Below are 23,326 nucleotides of genomic sequence, written 5' to 3' on the forward strand. Positions count from 1 at the left end.
CAAGTAGCAAGAATGAAGACCACAGGCTTCTTACAATTCTTCAAATGAATAATCACTGATTGAGAGTGAGACACATCTGTCTGGTTTAAACCACAATATTTAGTACTTTTTCCCACAAGTTTCAAAATGACATCTGTTAAAATTTCTCCCACCTTCACTTGGAAAGGACAAATCCATAATGTTAATAAAAATGTGCAAGTCTTCTCACAGGTTGAGAATAACACAAACTGTGTACATCTGTTAATTCAAGTCTCCTGTCCTTACGAAATGTGGTATATTTCCTATTTGTAACAAAAGAAAACAAAACGAAAGAAAAGAAAAAAAATAATTAGTGTGCATTACAGCATTCTTCGATCAGACTTGGTGGCTAGCTCTGCTTTATATTTCCCATATAAATACGTTTTACAACTACACATTTTTTTTCTAGACATATAATCCACATTGGATCTGATTTTGTTATAGAGCTCTTTGATAATATTATAATAATATTAATAATTTTTAAATAGCGACAGAAAGTCCTTGTGACTGGACCCCATCTATGGCTTAATGCATGTTAGCGCATTTTGCAGTTGGTCCTCTCGGAGCCTTGCTCCCATGGAAGCACTGTGAAATATTACATATGCTTTGGACAATGACTCACAATCAATACTCCCTTTGAATCCAATAGTGTTAAAACTATACATATACATATATATAGTAGCCCAATGAGCACGGTCACACAGCCTTAACTTAGCAACTACATAAATGACCATTAACCAATGAGCTGGGAAAAAAACAAAACAACGCGATATAGGACACACAACCAAATGCATGTCGATAATATACACTATACAATACAATAAAATATATTTAACGAGAATAAAATGTACGTAAATGCACTACCTGGTTAAAAAAAAAGACTTCAATCTCATTCAAGATTCGTTAATCTCTGATTTGTTTTGCTCCGCATCTTGGTGATTGGTCCACTGAAAAACCATGAGCCAATCAGGTGATTCCCTTTCGCATGCTCAATCATGCACTGTCCCATGCCACAGAGCCAGCAGGTAAACATAAACAACAGCAAAACAAACAAACAAACAAACAAAAGCACACACAAATAAAACCAATAAACAATCCCGATTAAAACGCAGCACCTGAACACGTATTTACATCTCCACTTGGGTAGCACACACTCACGCACACACACGCACAGCACATGATATTCCCTTATCCTACAGAACGATACATACCTGATAGGTGATGCTAAGACTATCTTGAAGAGATATCAGAAGTGACTGGCTATAGAATCTAAGTGAATGTCGGCCTCAGCTTCTCCACCGCTCCAAACGCCACATTGGGTCATCTGGATGGGATGGCGTCCACTCCTGGACTGCGCTGAGGCTAGACTACATGAGCATGGTAATGCATGAGGATTTGTTTGTGCAATATGATTATGTTTCATATGGTTTATATGTTTGTGCAAATGCATCTCTCTGTGTGTGTGTGTGTGTGTGTGTGTGTGTGTGTGTGTGTGTGTGTGTGTGTGTGTGTGTGTTTCTATGTCCGTGTGCTTAGTAGCAGTGTGCATTAAGGCTAATTGATAAAGAGAGGCAGAGTTATGAGTCTGGCTGGTGTCATTCTACAATTACTCAACAAGACACAATGTAACAAAAAAATAGTTCATTTCTTTTTGTTCGTTTTTTTTCCTTCTTTGATAAGCCCAGTATAGTTCTCTTTGTTTTATTCTTTTTTGCCTTCTTTGATAAGCCCAGAATATTCCTCCCTGTGAGAGTGTGTAAAGCTGGCCGTGGTCGTCATTGACAGGATGGGGCGGAACGAGACAAGGACAAAATGCTGATACTGGAGGGTCACGTGTACAGTATGGCTTCAGGAGGGCAGTAGGAGGCTCAGTCTGGCCTGTGTGTGTGTGTGTCTCTGTGTGTGTGTGTGTGTGTGTGTGTGTCTGTGTGTGTCTGTGTGTGTGTGTGTGTGTCTGTGTGTGAGAGAGAGAGAGAGAGAGAGAGAGAGAGAGAGAGAGAGAGAGAGAGAGAGAGAGAGAGATAGAGAGAAAGAGAAAGAGAAAGAGAAAGAGAGATTGACAGACAAAGGGTCTGGATCTTTGCAATTGTATGTGTGTGTGTGTGTGTGTGTGTGTTTTGTTTGGGGAAATAGGGGGTGAATCGGGGGCTTGGGGTGGTGGTCAGTCGTTTTACTTAATCATCTGTGCTTTGACTTTGAGCTGGTCCCTCCTGGCCCGGTCCAGGAGACTCTGGGTGTCCACGGGCTTCTCGAAGAACTTGACCAGGACGGGCTCGTTGAGCAGCGAGGCCAGCACCTGCTCGAAGGAGAAGGACCACTCCATGGCCACCGGGCTGGGCGGCGCCGTGTGCTCCGACGGAGTGTTGGCCAGCTCCGTCTCCGTCTCCAGGGTGTCCGACGAGGCCGAGCCCGAGGGGGACGGAGGGTCGGAGGAGGAGGTGGGGGGCTTCGGAGAGGACGGAGAAGGGCTGTCTTCTGAGGTGGAGGTGGAGAGAAGGTCTAGACCTCCTCCTTGACCCTGACCCTGGTTGGGGGAGGCGCCTGGGTCAACTACGGTGGCTGCCTGGAGCTGCTCCGTGATGGCCTCCACAGAGCTGGAGGATGCTTGAGGAGCACCTGTGGAGGTGGAGGTGGGACTAGAGGCTTGATGAGGTGGACTCTGGGAGGTCTTGGTGGGGCTGCTGCTGGTGGAGGCTTGAGGAGGAGGAGGTGGGCTTGTGGGGCTAGTGGTGGAGGTTTGAGGAGGTGGGGTCTTGGTGGGAGACTGGGGGTTGCTGGAGGTCTGGGAGTCCTCCCGCAGGTGTCGGCCCACCTCCTCCATGCGGAGCAGCAGGCTGGTGACGCGGGCCACGGCACGGAACAGCGCCTCCTCCTCAGGATCCCCGTGGAACAGGCTGTACAGTGTCTTGGAGAGCAGGATGAACTGGGCCTGGTGGGCAGAAGAACCACGGACATGGTGGTACAATAAATAATGAGACTCAGCACGGAGGTTTTTTTCTCCATATTAAGTTTGCAGTTCTTTTTACGCACACCCAACGTTATTTATTTTACTTAAGAAGTTGGAGTAGATGAACCAGACACAGATGGTGTCACAGGGCACAGGGCAGCTTTACTACTACTATTTGTTTTCAGTAAATAATAGACTTAAAACACATTCTGTGGATCAAGTCTGGAGCATTAGGATACTGAATACCCATTGTTCTGATATTGTTCCGTCTTAAAAAAAGACTGCTAACAAGCCTAATCAGTGCAGTGCACCTGTTCGATGCGGGGCAGGTCTTTAATGCTTTCCTCCTTCTTCTGGATCTCGTCCTGCCACTGCTTCAGGTACGCCTGCAGGTCCACCTTCCCACGGCCTGGACATCACCAGAGGAAACAATAACATTTAAAAGTGCGCTGTGTAGGATGGTGGCCAGATGAGGTATTGCGACTATGCTGCTCATTGAAACTGTGCTGGCTATTGTCAAACTTGACCTTTTCATAGATATTTACTAAATAATAAACTAATATTTACTAACGTGACTCGAGTACAGAAAGTTTTATAGCTAACAATGTCTATTTCTGAAAATTCAATTCTGTGCTGGTTGGATCAAATTTGGAGTTTTCTTGTTAAGTTCACTTTTTTCAGTAGCAAATGTCAAGTCACAATGGAATATACAATGGAATAAGTGGTGTAACAGCCACAGTATGTAATACCATGTGTTAGTCTTGTACTTACACCACAAATGTACTTCTACTTTTACTTTGGCTACCTCTAGATCCTGGTCATGGTTTACAGTGACCTCTCTTTCACAGGGTTCCCACGGGACGTCAATAAAGATTCAAACTAGAGGACTTCTCCAAAATCCCTTTCAAAGCAACACTGAACAACCGTAAAATTGTGCTTCCAACTGTATTTCAGTGGCTCTTCAATTTGTTACATGGTGAAATGCACGTCTAAATCAGCGTTGCCAGACACTAAATAACCCTAGTAAGCAGGTTTGGAGGAATAGGACGTCTCTCTGCACTTCAAATGAGAGTCATAAAACAATTCCGCTTCTACCATGTAGGGCGATGAACACAACTTAATGTTGTTTTCAGGTCACATTTTATCAGATAAGGAGTGACAACAGTTTTGAGAGCACTGCATGCTTTTTTTCCCCAGAGGAACACAAATGTAGCAACAACTGGAGAGATGCTGCAAGTACACAACATTACATAATGATGTGATATTCAAGCATGGACGATTTATACGCATGACCAGTTTAAGGGCATCTAAAAATGTACGGCCATTCACAGTTTTTTTTTTAACCTTGTGGGAAACTTGGATTACCCAGTAGTTAACACGAGTTCAAAAGTGCAGGACAGTATGACAGCCAAGCAGGGCTGGATCTAGATGGCCAGGGGCCCCTATGCCACTGGCTGCTGTAGGCCCCCCTCCAGTCTAAAAACAGGTCAAGGTCAAGCTATTAAAGCACTAATCGAGGTGAAGTGTTAAGCAAGTTATCAGCTTTGGTGTATAGTATGTGCTAGTTTGTGCATTTCTGTGTTTCTTGTTTGTTTTTGTTTTTGTTTGTCTGTTGCTCTGTTATGTCTGTCTGTGTCTCTTGTTCGGTGCCAGCATTTGTACTGCAAACACAATTGCCCCAATTGCCAACAATAAAGTTCTACTACCACATAGAATGGACAGAAATACATATATGACGACATAATTCTGAGCCAATAATGAAAGATTACATATTTGCCAACTAGTGAAGAGGGGCATCAATAAGATTTGGCTCCAATGTATTCTATGTAGTCTGTATTTATACAACCCTCAAACATCCCACCTCTTCCACTTCCACTTCGGCCAACCGGGAGCCGTATCTAGCTTGTGTGCTAATACAGCCTTGACGTAGAGGGGTCACTAGGTGAAGGGGAAGAGTTTTACCTTTCTCTGGACTTCTCCTTATCACTCCATCATCTGGGCTGTCCGGAGCGCACACTGGCGGGAGAAGAGGCAGAGGCCGTGATAAGCATGTGACTGACTGCTTACTTCTGATGTAACAGTGTGTGTGTGTGTGTATGTGTGTGTGTGTGTGTATGTGTGTGTGTGTGTGTGCGTGCTTGCGTCAGAGTGTGTCCCCTTGGTCTGATGTAACTAGGGACACGACTCTATGTTGTGTAGTAGAGTGCTCTGATTGTAAACGTACAGTGGAGTAGGGACATCATGCCATCTCGAGCACTCAGTCTCCCGTTAACACAAACACATCTACACAACACATGACAAGACGAATACACACAACAGCCAATGGACACGTCCACCTGCACCAAACACACACATTAAACCACCCACAACACAGACATGTTAAATGCACACATGTGTAAGAAGCAGTCAAGCACTCATGCGTGTGTGCCTAAACTTAAATACGGTATGTGCACAGGCACGCATGCACACACACATACACAAACAGACACTCATGTATTAGGAAGCTCAGAAGCATGTGATTGCATTCAACGCACTAACAAATACACAACCTTGCATAAGCACAGTTACAAGCATCAACCTTCTAATAATGGATGCGCATAGAAGATGTTTAACCGAGGAGGAGGAAGAAGAAGAAGAAGAAGAAGAAGAAGAAGAAGAAGAAGAAGAAGAAGAAGAAGAAGAAGAAGAAGAAGAAGAAGAAGAAGAAGAAGAAGAAGAAGAAGAAGAAGAAGAAGAAGAAAGGAGGAGAAGAGAAGAGAGTAGAGGAGAGCAGAAAAGAACACAGCTAAGAAGACAAAAGGGGAATACCGCAGTCAAGCAAAGGCCAGGCAACAGAACAGAGGAAAGAGGGAAGAGAACAGAAGACAGGAGACAAGAGGGGACATGAGATGAAAACAGAGAGGAGAGGAAACGATACGAAGGGACCACCGAAAAAGGAAAAAGGAAAGTGAGCGCGGGGAGATAGAGGAAGAGAGAGCAGGCTGACCAGAGATGCGAGTGTAGCTGGGCGGCTCCTCGCCCAGTAGGGGAGCCTGAGAGGGCTGACAGCCTTTTGAGACAGCACTGTCTGGAAGGACTAAGAGAACACGCACTACTGAGAGGCATCAACATACGCTCACACACACTAGCACATACGCTCTCACACACGCACGCTCATACATGTAACTCTCTCCCCAACTCTCTCTATGCACGCACACACACACTGCATGTGAGACTAGAAGAGATGTTAATCAGCCCAAGAGACAAGGTAGAAAGTTCAAGATGAGTTAATAGCCGTTAGTTCAAGTCAGAAGTTATTATTCATCAATAAGGTTGTGTGTTAGCCACCACAGCCACAGTAATACTAAATTAAATAACCAACAGATGGTGGTAAACAGCAGGTACAGTAGATACAGTAGATAGACAGCATTGTGTAATGAAACCAAGGACTGCAGCCTCATTTATTATTGATTTATTATATACTCCCAGTGGGCTCCCACATGGCTATATTGCTTACCTGGCGGTAGGTGCAGTTTGAAGAGGAACTTCAGCTTCTCTGTGAAGGAGCCACTGTACAGGATGTCTGCAACACATGCCAATGTTTACACAATGTTTACATATTTTTTAATGTATTATTTATTTATTTATTAGGGGGTGGGGTGGGGGGATGGGGAGGGGGNGGGTGGGGGGTCTTTGCCTTTATTGGGACAGGGCAGTTAGAAAAGAGACAGGAAAGCAGAGGGTGAGAGACAGGGGAGAATCGTGAAACGACTTTAGGCTGGAATTGAACCAAGGTCCCCGGCATAACCGTGAGTGCCCTAGCCAAGGCTGGGGCCGACAGTTTTATAGGCTCATCACGATTACACGTTTCTCACATATTTTCCTGTTGACTTGTCTTTCACGTTTCATTGTCGTCTGACAGAGGAAATCTGATTTCTCAGAGGCATAGCCTCCATCTATCCATCCATCCATCCATCCATCCATCCATCCATCCATCCGCTGGGGGCTACAAGCTGTACGAGTTTTATTTATTTATGTGCGAAGGTCATCAATCACGCTCAACCTTACCCAGGGCACTCTCTCTTTCTCTCTCTCGCTCACTTCTTCCTTCCTCTCTCATTCTTTTTGTGGATTCACAACTTGGTGTGATATACAGTACAGTATTTATTCATATATAGTCCATACATCTATCTCAGCTCTCTCCCCTCCTCTCGCTCCCTCACGGCTTGGTCTCTCTCTCTCCCATCCCTCCTTCTCTCTCTTTAATTCTAGTAATAGCTGCCCCATTTATTTCCTTGTTTATTCATAGCCTAGCCCTGCATCACTCACTCCTGGCCTCCCATTCACTGCAGAACTCACTGTCCATGCCAAAGCAGAACTCACTCACTCATCCACTCAGTGCTTTCACAGACTCCCTCCTTCCCCCTTCCTCATCCACCCAGGGCAATCATTCAATCCCTCACCCAGGGGACGGACGGATGGACGCACGAACAGACAGGCTGACTGAAAGATGCTGAGTCAGCCAGTCATTCAGTCACACACTTCTTCTCCATCAAAAGCTCATTCATTCATTCACTCACTTCATTCTCTTCCTCACTCACCCAGGGCACGGCAGAACTCTCTAAAGTTGACGAGCCCGTCGTGGTTGTCGTCGATGAGGCGGAAAGTCCAGCGGGCCAGGGCCTGCGTGGAGGCGTGGCCGGCCGCCAGGCTCCAGGGCTGCAGCAGCAGGAAGAGGGCGCTGAACTGGCCCAGCCCCAGCTGGTACTGCTCCAGGTAGGGCAGGCTCGGGTCGTGGTTCTGCAGAGCCGTGGACGTGGAGCTACCGCTACCTGCAGACCAGTAGCAGCTGAGGAAGTGCTGCCTCTAGAGGGAGGGAGGAGAGGGGGAGGAAATAGAAAGGGATGAAGAGAGAGAGAGAGAGAGAGAAATAGAGGGATGTGGAGGGGGGGAGAGAGGGAGAGGAGAGTAGCGGATGATGGCAAAAGAGAGGGAGGAAAGGAAAGAGAAAAAAATACAGGGTGAAGGGAAAGAGTGAAGAGAGTGGAGGGAGAGTGAGAAAGGGAGGAGATAAACAAAGGTAACAAGGGAGGAGAGCAAGAGAAGGGAAGAGGGTTTGAGATAGGTGAAGATAGAGGGAGGAACCAGGGTGGGGGAGAAGAGGATGGTAGATAGAGAGAGGGATTGAAAAAACAAAAAAAAAGCCAAGTCAACTAAACCCCAAAATAACAATATGAGTCAGCACCCGAGAGAATACATGATGGGAGTGTGTTTATAGCACTTTTCCACTCTGCAGTAGCCTAGCGAGCTAAACCCCTAGAGCTGAAAGCTACTCAGTGCTTCAAGGCCTCAAATCACCCGTTCACACAGCGAATGTGTTACACGCACACTTTAGTATCCTGAATATGGACGGGATATTAAATACCCGGCTTTGTGTTTGAAAGAATATATAGTGTATATGCCATTTCCATACCTAAGTATCCTAAATAAACCCTAATTTTGAATTTTGAATAATGTGGATATGCTTGGTGGTGTACCCCGAAAGACACTGGGATATTGAGGAATGTAAATTCACCTTATCCTGAATGTGGAAGATGCTGTAAGAATGTTGCTGCTGGTAACCAGGTTACACACACACAGAATTGGAATTCACACAGCAAGTAATCTGAATACTGAATACTAACAGAGACGTTGGATTAAGTTACCTGAGGATCTTTGATACTAGTATTTTCATGACAACTGGGATATAGGTAACCATCAATGTTCATATTAACACCTTATTACAAATCTGATCAAAACCAGGACTTCATTTCTCAACAGTGTCCTTGCTAACAAAGTTAGCAACTTAATTGGTTGCAATGTAATTTTCCATAGGCAACCAACTAAGTTGCTAACTGGTTAGCAACAACACTGTCGAGAAACGCACCCGAGGATAGGCTAAGCCTCATATTCGGGATACTGAAGAGCATGTAAATGGTCTCACTGGCTCACTCAATCATCCACATAATAGGAAAGCAGTCATGCAAGCTCTTCTGGAGCAGTTTGACGTCAGTTGGCCCACTCACGGTAACTTGGATGAAATCAAGCAAATCAACTGACTCAGAGCAGCAATTGAATATGTGACCTTTCCGTTACTGCCTGATTGCCACCCCCCCCTACACCACTCTCACTTCACAGTGTTCAGAGGCGTATACAGCAAATTTCATGTGGCACTTGAAAGGCACAAAAGTATGGAGCAACCCCTAACGAAAGGGCTCCACTTGATTGTGTATCGAGGCTTTATTCTAGGAGGGTTGGACGGAGTTACTTTCACTGTACAACCAATTAGACATGTGGCCTAGTTGCACTGATGAATTATTTCAAGTGTGCTGTGTACTGCGACACTGGCTTATTTTAGGCCTTCTCTCCTGGTGGCCAGCATCAGTCAAAGCCACAGCCTGCAGCGACAGCAACAGAGTATCTCCTATACGGATTCTGCATGCATGTATGAATGTATGCATGTGTGGTCTGTGCACAGATATGCGACTCTGCATCTGTAGGTCATTTGTACTGCACAGAGCGTTGCAAGGGCTTCAAGGTTTTGATTTCGTTCTACAGAGTTTTTTTCTATTTACAAATGCTGTTTCTGCAAAAACACTGGAAGGTTTGCATTTACACACAGCATGTAAATCAACATAATTACAACAATCTAATAATGCCTCATATCCAACGACGAGAGAAAAATCAATTTCCCAGTCTATTGTTGTTCCGACAGAACATTAAAAGCTTTAAATAATGAACAGTAAATCTGGATGGGGCACATAATGTGTGTATCCCAGTTAGACAAAGCTCTTTTGTGCACCACATCCTCCTTTGAGTGCAAGAGTAATAGAAAACTTAATCACTAAATGCAATCCTCCACTGCCTGCAGACTACGGTATAGAAAAAGACAGAAACAGAAAAAAACACGTAGGAGGTTCTTTGTTTATGGTGTGGGGACAAGACTCTGCCTAAAGCCATAGGTCCCTTTATGAAAAGAACTTCAATGAAAAAACGTAATGGGTGTGTGGATGAGGGAGCTGACTTAGTCTTTTCCCCCTTCCTCCTGCCACTCCTCCTTTCTCAAGCGGTGTCCTTGCCCTAGATAGCACAAAGGAGCCGCACATGATGAGGATGCTTGGATACTGTCTACAGAAGGAGAGAGGCTGGAACACTTGAGGAGAGAGAGAGAGAGAGAGAGAGAGAGAGAGAGAGAGAGAGAGAGAGAGAGAGAGAGAGAGAGAGAGAGAGAGAGAGAGAGAGAGAGAGAGAGAGAGAGAGAGAGAGAGAGAGAGAGAGAATTATGACAGTGCACCACGTGATTAGAATGCTGACAGAGAGCCAGAGAGCTGATATGTCACATGCTGTCAATGTCCCAACATGCAGACAGAGAAAACAGAAGACCAAGAATAGTCCTGACCGGAGCATGAATAATATTTGCATATTATGCAAGTCAACTGGCTTTAGAGGAGGAGGCTGTACCATATCTCTACCATATCAATATTGCAGCTCAGGGAGGACAGCTGCGGCTAATTGTTTGTGAGGGCTTGAATCTTCCTCTTTACATCGTCAGTAAAATGTAGTAATTCTACAGTATCAGTACTGTTTAAACAGCATAACAGAGGGAGTTCCACTAGCCTGCGGCTGGCTGTATTGGTGAGGTGAGGAGAGTACAGTAGCGCTCCAGAGGGCTGCAGAGGGCTCTGGGTCATATTTAGCCTCTTGGCTGCCACCCACCTTGAACAGCACGTAGAGTTCTTCCATGTGGGGGGCACTGAACTTCACCTCCTGGGCCACCACTCTGACCTACACGCATACACAGACACACACACACGCACGCACACGCACGCACACACAGACACACGTACACACAGACACACGTACACACACACACACACACACACACACACACACACACACACACAGGCGCACACACATACACACACGCACACACACACACACACACACACACACACACACACACACACACACACACACACACACACACACACACACACACAAACACACATGCACACACAAACACACAGGGAAAAGCAAGGGCTCATTTCACACACCAATGACCTGAGAGAAAATGCTGAATGGAAGCCTATTAGAAGATGCTAACACAGAAAGCAACTGGGCAGGAGAAGAAAACAGACCATCACCATTAAAAATCATGCAATTTAATGACCCGTTACTGTATGTTCTTATGTGGAAAATTAGATTAGTTTGTCTGACCTAGTAGTAATTATAATTTGTTTGTCGCATGATCAGACAGAAGTGGAAGTACACTCTTCATTGGAACATTACTCTTCATATTTGTACATTAACTGCACCCAAAAAACGTCCTATTTGCCACAACAAATACGTGAGGACAATCTGGCCGTACCACGTTCTGTTTGGTAGTGTCCTCCAGGGTCTGGATGACGTAGAGTTTGTTTCGTCTCCTCATGCTCTCCACCTCCTCTGACTTCATGTCCCCGTATTTCTGCACACAAGTCAGTCACAGGATCATCACACATGTTACCGTATGCCAGAGCTGTACAGCTCTGCCGTATGCAAACAACTGTGTACAGAGGCAGACAAACCAGATTATGTTCTGATTAAGTCCCGTTTCAAGTCCTCCTAATTGTGTTCCTCGTTATTTTACAAATTAGCAGATCTTTTAAAATATAAATTGAAGAGCTTTTTTCCAAAATGAGATATATCCATTTTATAGCATGTTGGAAAATTGACATTTTTGTTTTGGGCATTCCATTGAATTGCATTGCAAAATGCATTTTATAGAGGTTTAAAAAGTATGTTCTCAAAACATTTGAATGGCAAGAATTCACGCATAGACGATAGGACTTCTTAACAGTCAATTCCAATATTAAAATGCAAAAAGTCAAAAAATGGTGGATATAGCATTTTGGAAAAGAGCTCTTCAATTGCAACTCATTGCCTTTATTTGGATGAGACAGTGTGAGAGCAGCAAGGAAACGAGTGGGAGGGAGAGATGGGGTAAGGTTGGGATAGGACCCAGGTCTGACTTTAACTCGGTTCCCATGGGTATGGAAACCTTGCCTGGTTACCACCAGACCTAATCACAAGTGTCTTTCAGATCAGAACGATTGTGTAGAACTAAAGGCAGTATGGGAGTTCCCAGCAATGGCGTATTTGCCATTGAGGAAAGGGAGGACGATCCTCCCTCAAAATAATAAAGCCAGATCTTCCAGTATAAATTACAGTTATAATTGTTGGTATTTTATAGCTATTTAGCAATAAAAACATATACTTCAGCGCTTCTAATTCACATAATAGACCTTAGAGGACCGTCCTCCCTTCCATCCTCATTGACTTCCATTATAAATGGTGAAAGCCCGGCCGTAGCGCGGGCTTTACTTTTTAACATTGAAGTGAATGGAGCTTAGGGAGGACTTTCCTCCCTTTAGGCGGGTCTAGAGCCATGGAAGTAATCTGCCTATCAGCGAAGCTGAATTTATCGAAAGCCAACCAGAATATGACGAGTTGGGTTGACAGACGACAAGCATGAACTCGGTCGTCATGACAACGATATACAAATCTACCGTGTGAGAAGAATGCGGCAGCAGACAGTGGAAAGTTTGGAGTAATTGGCGAATGTTTTATGAACCCTTAATAAATACAAAGGAAAGATCAACTGTTTTCATGTTGTGAATCGCGCAATATCACTCCCTGGATTTAGATTGAAAACCGAGTGGAAAGGTCAGTGTGTTTATATCAGTCTCTCACGTCACCCGATCACTATGCAAGCGAAGCGCGGATGCAAATCGCATTCATGATTCAAATGGTCGGACACCATCACCAACATTTTTAAAAGGTAGTCTTGTTTCAGCATGTCCTACGTGCACAAATAATACCCTCAATGCTTGTATTTGCGTTTCTCCTTCGTGCTTTTCTCCCAAAAGAGGGTTATTTACAAATGGGAATAAGAATGCTTTAGGCTGTGCATGAATGCACTGACCCTAGACTGGCGTTCTTTTCTCCCTCCTCAAGACGAGAAACATGACAGCACGAAGCTTTAACCTCTTCATAAAACGTCTCTGGCTAAACTTCCAACATGTAGCGTTAGCCTACATCATGTTATGTAGTTTCATTTGGGTGGAATTAGGAATACTCGGATTTACAAAGTAATGTACGACATATTTTGTATTCGGAACCTAGTGAAATAGCCGGACGGTCGCCGTTCCACAACGCTCGCCAGCTCCTCCTTCCACAGCTGCACAGCTGCTGTCGCTCTCAACGCAGACTCAAACGCAAAACGGATAGGCGACCACAACGTCTTAAGCCATGTAGCCTACCATGTTATGGATCATAAATAAGATAATGGAAGGGGTTTACAATGTTTGAAAATCTGTAAGAATATGTTGGAAGGAGTTGAGTTTAAAACCCTTAGGCCAAGGCTATACAAGTCACTCAATGTCCTATAGGCATTCCCAGGGTCTTCAGAATTGTCCATTTGTGCCTATGTGTGTGTGTGTGTGTTTTTTTTTTTAACAAACAAACAAACAAACAAAAAAACACACAACTGACAGGGTGAGATGCCAGCTGCCTTTGGTCAAAGTTAGATATACTCCCTATGAAACTTTCTACTTTCTATAATATTTTTCTTCACTCTCTTTCTTTCCCCTCAAACACTTTGGGCAGTTATGTATGATAATATATTATACAAAGTTTGTTTCAATTATTTTATAGATGTCATAAGTCAGATTTCCAATGCACAATGCCATATCAATTAAGTTACCTATTAGGCCTACAACCTAATACTAAACATCTGCCATTACTAACCCCATTTTCCCGCATCTACCGACTGACCACCTCCTTGTCCTCCCTAATTTTTATGACCAAAAGACGCCACTGGTTCCCAGGCTAATGGAAACCCATTTACACTGAGTTGTATAAAGTAGAAGTAGACGTACTCTTACAGATGTTATTACAACACTAGTGGTATGATATCACAAAGGTGAAACCATGTAACATCTTACCACTAGTGTTATTATTACATTTGTAAGAGTACTTGCACTTCTACTTCATACAACTCTGCCCGTTTATGGTCGTGCCTTAGCACACGGTGCCACAACACTGATTGGCTAATCTATCTGGTTGAAGACAAAAGACGGTCACCAGGTTGCGCAAAATACAACATGGAAGCATTCAGACATTTCTCCAGAGGGTTGAAGAAACTAACGAGCCTTTTTTTTTGCAGACAGACCACCCACCCCCCTCCTCAATAGTTAATCAGATCTGGCTGAGGTGCGCTAACTGGGATCAGCTGCTTCAACAAATTGGTTGGAAAGAAACATCTGGCAGTATATTTGGCTTCTGCAGTTGGGATGCCCGCCTCAGAGAGAGAGAGAGAGAGAAAGAGAGAGAGAGAGAGAGAGAGAGAGAGAGAGAGATGGTTTTGTGTGTGTGTGTGTGTGTGTGTGTGTGTGTGTGTGTGTGTGTGTGTGTGTGTGTGTGTGCACGTCCTTGAATGATATTTCTGTGGTAGTGACTAGGAGGGCGGCAGCTGTGTGGGGGCGGGTGAGCGGTTACCTCGTATGCCTCTCTGATGAGGTCACTGATGTCCACGCGCTGCGCCGCCCTGTCACTGGTCCCCACGGGCGCCTGCTGCACGGTGGCGGGCAGAGGGCTGTCCTTATTGGCCACGCTGTCGAAAAACCTGCCTCGCACACACAAGGACACACCACACAGATCAGCACAGCACAGCACAGCACATGATGATGTAACAACATAATCAGCAACCGTACAAACAGCATGGCAACAAGGAGGATTACCAGACTCAAAAATAACCATTTTGGAACAAAAGGCAAATAACTGATCATATTGTACAAAGATGATCCCAACAAGTTATGTATGAATATTTTAAGCTTTGAAATCCTGTAAGCCTGTTCCGAATTCACACAAATCTATATAAATCTGATGAAAATGTTAACATGAGTCCACCTCCAATTAAATTATTATAGATTGTTGTAGCCGGTGCACACACACACCCTGAGATACATATCCACACACATTTCCTAAAGAAATAAAATTACAAAACATGTGGTCATGCTATGATACAATTGTGGATCCTACGTGAATTATTCGTAAGATTTTTTTCTGTCAATGAGTGTGTGTGTGTATGTTGTATGTTGTCACCTGTCCAGCATAATGACTGCCACTTTATCATCATTCCAACACAGCAGTGCGTCCATGTTGTAATCCAGAGTAGCCGGCGTGGCCTTGCTTCCTTGCGTGCGCATGTGTGTGAGTGTGTGTGTGTGCGCCCTCACCTGTTGAGTATAGTAACGGCCTCCGTGTCGTCATTACAGCACAGCAGTGCGTCCATGTTGTAATCCAACGTGGCCAGCCCCAGCTGCAGGATGGCCTTGATGCCGTCGTAGAAGAAGCAGTCGACCACGTTGACGGCGCTCTCGATGGGCAGCACGCTGATGAAGAGCGTGAGGAACCAGGAGAGCGAGACGGACGACAGGAAGGTCAGGTCCGTCATGTGCTCCGTCAGCTGGGTCAGGTGCTCCCGGATCATGTCCTCAAACACCGCCTGGTCCACCAGGGCACCTAGAAAAGGGGTTCCCAAACTTTACCATGAGAAGGCCCCCATATACCAGTAGATTCCAGCCAAGGTCCCCATTTACCAGTCAATTCCAGCCTTACATGTAGGTACTGTATATATAAAATAATGACTTAGTTTAGAAATGCAAAATATTGTTGAGCTCTTTTTCGGTTCATTTTCACTTTAGTCATGTAATTTATTGAAATATTCATTTTGTTTTGCAATGCTTTTCCTGCCAACCTGCCACGGCTCCCCTAGCACCCCCTCGCGACCCCCACTTTGAAAACCACTGACCTAGACAACACAAACGCCATCAGAACAACCACAGTTACAGTTTCACAGTTGGGCGCAGCTCAAACATTAGAATTCAGATTGGACCGTCTCTGGTTGCACCACCCTGCCGTGAGCTACTGCTGAACGTTAATGAGCCATCTACATGTAGCAACATGTAATATGTAACATGTAATATTGCCCATGCATGCAATACATGTACTTGCAATACATGTACCCTGAATATACCTAAACCTTACCATTACTCGAACGTACAGTATAAGTAAGCCTACATTATGTTACAGGTTGTTACATGCATATACTGCTACTAGTTCTCTCTTTTTAAATGTATTTTTATGGGCGTTTTCGCCTTTATTTCAGATAGGACAGTGAAAAGCGACAGGAAGCGAATGTGTAGAGAGAGACGGGGTAAGGATGGCAAATGACCCAGGCCAGTTTCGAACCCTGGGTGCAACCCTTGGGCATGCAAGCCCAAATCTCGCGCTGCGCCACAGTGCCCACCCCTCCTGCTTCTAGCTCTCAAAGACGCAATGGTCTACCAGAGAGCCTAACAATGCGAACACCACAATATTACAAGACTTTACATTACTACCCTGCAACACTGAGAGAGAACTGCAGCACAGCATTTCCCCATTTCCTATAGTATTGAATGAAGCAATGGTCCACCATCACATATTGCACAACACTATTATTATAGTAACACATTAGGTTCTGCCCAACACGGACAAAAATAACTCTACACTACGGTAGTCCTTACAGATGCCACAGTCTACCACCGCACCACATTCAGAGACATAAACATGAGACGTAAGAGAGTAAACTAGGCAAACCCGAAGACAGTAAAATGACTAAGGCTAATGACAAGTGTTGAGTAATGACAAGTGTTGAGAGGCGATGAATGAGTGTTCAGTAACATTTGGTTTGTATATCTCACCGATGATCCTGCGGTTGAAGTATTCAGGCAGCATCCGTTCACACACCGCTACCAACAACCAGAAGGCCTCCTCCTCCTTGGCATATAGCAGTAACATGGACGCTAGGATATTCATGGCCTGTGGACACACAGATGAGGAGTGACATGAGGAAGAGTGGGAGAGAGAAAGGGAGAGAGATGTAAAAAAGAGAGAGCGAAAGGCAGAGACACATAAAGAAAGAAAGAAAGACAGATACAGACAGGTAGAAAGAGACAGAGTGTGTGTGTGTGTGTGTGTGTGTGTGTGTGTGAGCGAGTGAGTGAGTGAGTGAGTGAGTGAGTGAGTGAGTGCGTGGCAAAGAGAGAGAGAGAGCGAGAGAGAGAGAGAGAGAGAGAGAGAGAGAGACAGAGAGAGAGAGCGAGAGAGCGAGCAAAGTAATAACCAAATAGTAACCACAAGACAGAAAGAGTGAGAAACAGGGAGAGAGAAAAGAGAGAAAGTAAATGACAAGAAATGTTTGGGATGCTCAGTGTTCTTAACATCCCAATATCCTAAAAACTGTGGCGCCAGCATTTTAAAAGATGTGTTACAGGACTGTCACATACAGTAGGTGCGCTTACCTGGCAGTAGCCTATCTTGGGGTTGCGGTAGGCGTATGCGGTGAGCACCCTGCGCAGGGCGGATATGCCCGTGTCGCTCTGGAAGGCCGGGTGGTCGGGGAGGGAGCGGTGCAGGTCGCGCTCGATCTCATCTGTGGCCAGAGAGCTGGTGCCCAGGGAGGCTTCCACCAGCTCCGAGTAGTGACCCGGGTGCGTCGCCATGTCATTCACTGCACCTATGGCACGCGCACACACAGACACAGACACAGGTACAGGCACAGGGGCCATTTATACATACCCAGGTATTTTGATAAACAGAGACCTTACCCTTCAATTGCGCCTTTCGTTTACACAGAGGTTTTTCTTCTGAAAAAGAATCTTCCTAAAAACTCTGGCAAAAGTGGAGATTGTCGTTTAGCGTTTGCATATAAGATATTTTGGTTAACATATGGAAGAAAAATGCTCCTTAATCAAAATATCTGGATATGTATAAAAGGCGCCACAGACAAAGGCACAGCCACACCTGACTTCAGTGAAAAAGCAAAAAGTTTGCATCCTATCTATAAAATGCCAGTCAAATAAGACATGAGGAGACAGCCTTAGCCTCAGTAATGACAAGGGCCGACTAAAGCAGGTGCTCAGTAAAACATTCACACATGCTGGAAAACACTGAAGACAAAACACTCATTCATGTTGCAGCTTGATTAAGTGTCACATTTACTCTAACCACAAAACTCTTAACCAGCTACTGAGACTCATTAAATCTTAAATTATACAACGTTCACGTGCCTGATATGCACAGCACAGATTTTTTAATTTTTATTTTTCACATAAGCCTTTTTTTTGCTGCGCAGACAGGACCTGCCATGTCCAGCCACTGTTGCCAGATGGAAAATGCTGAATTATCGTACTAAAACCTAAAAATTATCGTTTTTTGGGGCTTTTTTTGGGAGGAAATTATTATTATAATTATTATTGTTATTACAACCGGTTAACCGGTGGCAGAAAATTTTAACCGGTTAAAGTTGATCCGATCGACTATCGGTTAAACGGTTACCTGTTAACATCCCTAATCACAACCAGGGACCGATTACTGCACGGGCCTACCAGGCCCAGGCACAGGGGCCCAAGAGTCAAGTGGGCCCTGAAGCCCAAGCCTCTATATTTACATTCTCATATTGTACTAAAAACTACACTTCTAACTGAATTTTCTAATTTTCTCTGAGGACAAACCCCCAAAATCATAGACTCTCACACCTGGACTGAAACCCTTAAGCGCTTTGCAAACTAGCAACACTGTATGTGTGTGTGTGTGGAGGGGGAGGCTTTCTTCTTGGTTTAGGGGCCCATGGAATTATAATCTGTCCCTGATCACAACAGATGGCTGTGCAGAGCCTCACGTCGCCATCAGATGAATCTTTATGAATCAAGCTGAAGTATGAGTTGGGTAGCAATGCAGCTGGTGGAGATTTGGGGGTATTTTGAGCTCTATTCCCTCTACACTATATTGACTTAATCCACCAAGCTTTCTTCTTTCTACTGCTTGTGATTATATCAAAATCATAGACTTCTGTTGCACTCTTCTGCTAAATTTTCTTCGGGTTACACTACCCTTCTCATGAAAGCCAAGTCTACAGAGCTGCACAAAGGCATCCTATCACACATCAACAATCTACACTGGTCTTTAGTTTGACTATAATATACATGTAAATGTGTTCCTCTCTTCTATTCATTCCCTCTGCCATTTCCCTGGGCTTCTTCCTCTCTCAGGTAGCCCTATGTAAGCATTTAAAGGTGGGGTTGCAGGTATGACATCACGTTGGGGGAACTCCGCCAGGATTTTAAGGTTCTATATAGACTCCAATGACCCTACGGAACCCCCAACGTGATGTCATAATAGTACATATTCTAAAAATTTCAGACTTGAGTTTGCCTCACTCTAAAGTTTTGTAAGATTACAGGCAATCGTCATACCATGTTTATAAAATGAATAAAACAGATCACCACAGAGAACAGATCATCATTTGATGAAAATAGAAAATATTTATTTTGAGGTAATATAATTGAGGTGATGTTGCATAACTCTGTTACAGGATTTATTATTTCAAATGATCAAGTCCTGGAAAGTCCTGTGTGCGTCAGCGGATGGGGCAGCCTTGGATCTTCTGAAAAGGCGGTAGTACCAGCGTTTGCCTTGCAGCTTCCTCCTGGCTTTCCCCTCCCTCACCCTCCTGTTAATCTCTCGGGCAGTCAGCATGTTCTGCCCGTTGTCAGTGTCGGGGGTGTTGACAACAGTGTGGGTCTTCTGGCGGGCCTCACCCACCTCCACACTGTCCTCCGTGGGAGGTGCCACAGCACAGCAGAGGAAGCTGAGGGTGGCAAAGACCAAGCCAAACACCATGAAGGACCTCACCAACCTTCTCCTGGACACCCTCTTGAACTCAAAGTGTGAGAAGTTGTCCACAGCCTGGTGCTGTTTGAGCTCCTTGGTAGACTTTAGTTCTTGCTCTTTTCTGCCCTCGTCAACAATCCGTTGCGTCTCCATGTCCTTCTTGCTGGGCTTTGGTTCCTCCAAGTTGCTCCTCAGAGGTGGGTGTGGGTAGCTCCCCACTCTCCTATGGCTGTTGGCATCCACAATCTTTTGGTGTGGTTCGATCTTCTTGGATTTGCTAGCAAGGGTTGTCATTTCCTTCAATAGCTGGGTGTACAGAGGAGTAGTCCGGTTGGTGTGTGTGTCAGCATCCATGATCTTTTGGTCTTTTTTGGTCTCTTTGGTTTTGCTGGCAGGGGTTGTTCTTTCCTTCACCAGCTGTATGTGCGGAATGGTGGTCTGGTTTGTGTGTGTTTCAGCATCCATGATCTTTTGGTCTTGTTTGGTGTCTTTGGTTTTCCTTGCAGATATTGTTTCCTTCATCAGCTGGGTGTTTGGAACAGAAGTGGTGTGTGCGTCAGCGGATGGGGCAGCCTTGGATCTTCTAAAAAGGCGGTAGTACCAGCGTTTGCCTTGCAGCTTCCTCCTGGCTTTCCCCTCCCTCACCCTCCTGTTAATCTCTTGGGCAGTCAGCATGTTCTGGCTGTTGTCAGTGCCGGTGGTGTTGAGAACAGTGTGGGTCTTCTGGCAGGCCTCACCCACCTCCACACTGTCCTCTGTGGGAGGTGCCACAGCACAGCAGAGCAAGCTGAGGGCGGCAAAGACCAAGCCAAACACCAAGAGGGTGTACAGGAGAAGCTTGGCGAGGTCCTTCATGAACTCAAAGTGTGAGAATTCGTCCACAACCTGGTGCTGTTTGAGCTTCTTGGTAGGCTTTGCTTCTTGCTCTTTTCTGCCCTCGTCAACAATCCGATGCGTCTCCATGTCCTTCTTGCTGGGGTTTGGTTGTTCTACGCTCCTCAGAGGTGGGTGTGGAAAGCTCCCCACTCTCTTATGGTTGTTGGCATCTTCGATCTTTTGGTGTGGTTCAATCTTCTTGGATTCGCTTGCAAGGGTTGTCGTTTCCATCAACAGCTGGGTATGCAGATCTTTATCCATGATCTTTTGGTCTTGGCTTTCGGTGTCTTTGGTTTTGCTGGCAGGGGTTGTTTCCTTTAACAGCTGGGTGTGTGGAACGGAAGTGGAGTGTGCGTCAGCGGATGGGGCAGCCTTGGATCTTTTGCGTTTGCCTTGCAGCTTCCTCCTGGCTTTCCTCTCCCTCACCCTCCTCTTAATCTCTCGGGCAGTCAGCATGTTCTGGCCGTTGTCAGTGTCGGGGGTGTTGAGAACAGTGTGGGTCTTCTGGCGGGCCTCACCCACCTCCACACTGTCCTCCGTGGGAGGTGCCACAGCACAGCAGAGGAAGCTGAGGATTAGTAGCCTCCATCTGCGTGCCTTCTTGTCCTTTGTCTTGGGGTGCTGTGCAGGGCAGTCACCCCCTGGCCCTCTGGCCATTATGGCTTGTGTGTGCACAGCCACGTGTATCAGTAGGCTTCAAATCTTGATCTCTGAAGGGGACAAATGAATTCGGCAGAGAGGACATACAATAATGAGAAAACACATTTGCCAAGAGAGTTTGATTTCTACATTAATAAGACCAGTGCACCCAGCCCAGGTGTTATACAGTACACCTGTGCCAAACCACATACACAACATTTAATTAACATTTAGGCTAGAAACTAGAAGAAATTAAATTGTTCATAAACTCAATACACAAAATGTACTGGTTCAGTGCTTATAATATAAGTAAGTCATAGAGCAGGAATTAAAAGAACTCAATATTTCAAAAATATAATAATTACTCTACTCACCATAATACAAATACATAATACAGCAACCGATTCCAGGAAAATGCTTTTCAGAAATGATCAATCTTGAGTGTACCATGAGATTCGTGAAACTGGAATATTCAGCTATTGTGATGTCATAATACAGATACAGCTGTATGTCTAAACAGAGAGACTCTCTTGTGCAGGTGGTTGTGCAGGTTTAAAAGAACAGAATTTAAAAGAAGTTTCACCACTTTCTTGTTAGTTGTACACATTTAGGTATTATCCATCATATTTGAATTGGTTGGGTACCACAAAACATAGGTAATATATTACATGGAAAAAGTGGCCGTTATTCTTTCCCCATAAAGCAGTGCATGACATCATGTTGGGTATTGGAGGCCCAAGATTCTATAGCCTTTCTGCTGAGGGGAGTCCCCAATGTGACATCACCACCAAGTTCCGTTTATAAAATAACATGGACTGTAACACCATTTCAGTGCTTTATTGCCATTACATAGATACAGTGATATGTTGTTTGGAAGTAAGCAACAGATGCCCACAAAAGTAAAGATCATATTAACAGTATAACTAGTAATAATAAAATATAGAACATATTAAGCTAAAAAGTATAAAATGTACACTCAACTGATGATTCAGTGCGAGTGCAGGATTGAAGCATTCACATGTCCACTCAACACACACACACACACACACACACACACACACACACACACACACACACACACACACACACACACACACACACACACACACACACACACACACACACACACACACAAAACCATCTCTCTCTCTCTCTCTCTCTCTCTCTCTCTCTCTCTCTCTCTCTCTCTCTCTCTCTCTCTCTCTCTCTCTCTCTCTCTCTCTCTCTCTCTCTCTTCATTTTCACTTGGACTCACCACAGGTGTGTGCAGTTTTGCTTCAGTACATGAATTTTGTATGCTTTCCATTACCTTAAGTACTGTCTTGTACATCTATTGTCTGCACACTGTCCATTACACTCAACACTGCATTTTTATTCCTCACAGCGTTTTTAACATTCAGATACGTTAAGGACGTTCTACAGGTGAATGATCAAAATGCTGTGTCAGCTATAAAAATGTGTAATGGACAGTGTGTGGGATATTTGTCTACTACTTGTGTTGTACTAGCCTGGAAAATCCCATGCTGAATTGCACAATCGTTCCCATCTGAAAGACAGACAAGACATGTTTGTCCCAAAGCACTAGCCTGAGGTACTAGGGAGACAATCTGAGAGTGGGGAGGGGTGGAAAGACGATGGTACGTATTACTTGACAAATGGAAGCTTGCAGTTTGTTTGAATACAGCAGACACACGATTGGCTATGGGCTACCTATACGGCCAATAAATGGCTGTTGGCAATCGTAAACCACCCCTGATAAATTCAGTAGGCGGTCTACTAAAACACGTACCTGAAAATAACAACCACAGCTCCCCCCTGAGAGATTCAGGCACCCCCCTGACGATCAGGTCGCGGGTCTTGCGCGTGCAGAACATGCTGGTTCCGCGGCCGTACTCCGCAAAGTGGATCTGCCACGACTGCTCCTTCATCTTCTCCTTCAGCTGATGAGCACACAAGTACAGATGTTAACACCCTAGACAAACAAAACTCTCATGCTGGTGTAACTGTTCAAACACTTTGCAGGACATCATTCGTACAGTATGAAATGCACTAGAGACAAAAGATGATCATTAT

General features: G+C 44.8%; 2 protein-coding genes across 2 annotated transcripts in view; both read right to left on the reverse strand.

The window, feature by feature from the left end:
• Positions 1-2,000: 2,000 nt before the first annotated feature.
• The window catches only part of tbc1d8b (TBC1 domain family member 8B), a 40,666-nt gene continuing 19,340 nt past the window's right edge, over positions 2,001-23,326 (reverse strand). The window contains exons 9-20 of the mRNA XM_063203861.1: positions 23,043-23,193; positions 17,368-17,582; positions 16,768-16,885; positions 15,262-15,547; positions 14,522-14,648; positions 11,352-11,450; positions 10,700-10,768; positions 7,546-7,810; positions 6,462-6,527; positions 4,928-4,981; positions 3,277-3,374; positions 2,001-2,947 (exon numbers count right to left, since the gene is read on the reverse strand). Coding sequence (XP_063059931.1) covers positions 2,189-2,947; positions 3,277-3,374; positions 4,928-4,981; positions 6,462-6,527; positions 7,546-7,810; positions 10,700-10,768; positions 11,352-11,450; positions 14,522-14,648; positions 15,262-15,547; positions 16,768-16,885; positions 17,368-17,582; positions 23,043-23,193 — 2,307 coding nt within the window. The 3' untranslated portion in view covers positions 2,001-2,188. The remainder of the gene's footprint in view (positions 2,948-3,276; positions 3,375-4,927; positions 4,982-6,461; positions 6,528-7,545; positions 7,811-10,699; positions 10,769-11,351; positions 11,451-14,521; positions 14,649-15,261; positions 15,548-16,767; positions 16,886-17,367; positions 17,583-23,042; positions 23,194-23,326) is intronic.
• LOC134452275 (uncharacterized) lies at positions 19,367-21,661 on the reverse strand. Its single transcript, XM_063202633.1, has 2 exons — positions 21,628-21,661; positions 19,367-21,324 (listed from the first exon to the last, which is right to left on the reverse strand). The coding sequence occupies exon 2, from the start codon at positions 21,269-21,271 to the stop codon at positions 19,451-19,453; it is 1,821 nt and encodes a 606-aa protein (XP_063058703.1). The 5' UTR covers positions 21,272-21,324; positions 21,628-21,661; the 3' UTR covers positions 19,367-19,450.

Source organism: Engraulis encrasicolus, chromosome 7 (assembly GCF_034702125.1).
Source record: "Engraulis encrasicolus isolate BLACKSEA-1 chromosome 7, IST_EnEncr_1.0, whole genome shotgun sequence".
Classification (NCBI taxonomy): Eukaryota; Metazoa; Chordata; class Actinopteri; order Clupeiformes; family Engraulidae; genus Engraulis; species Engraulis encrasicolus.

Bases quoted from the DNA above. Each gene is read 5' to 3' on its own strand.
- LOC134452275 (XM_063202633.1), bottom strand. From the start codon at position 21,271: ATGGCCAGAGGGCCAGGGGGTGACTGCCCTGCACAGCACCCCAAGACA.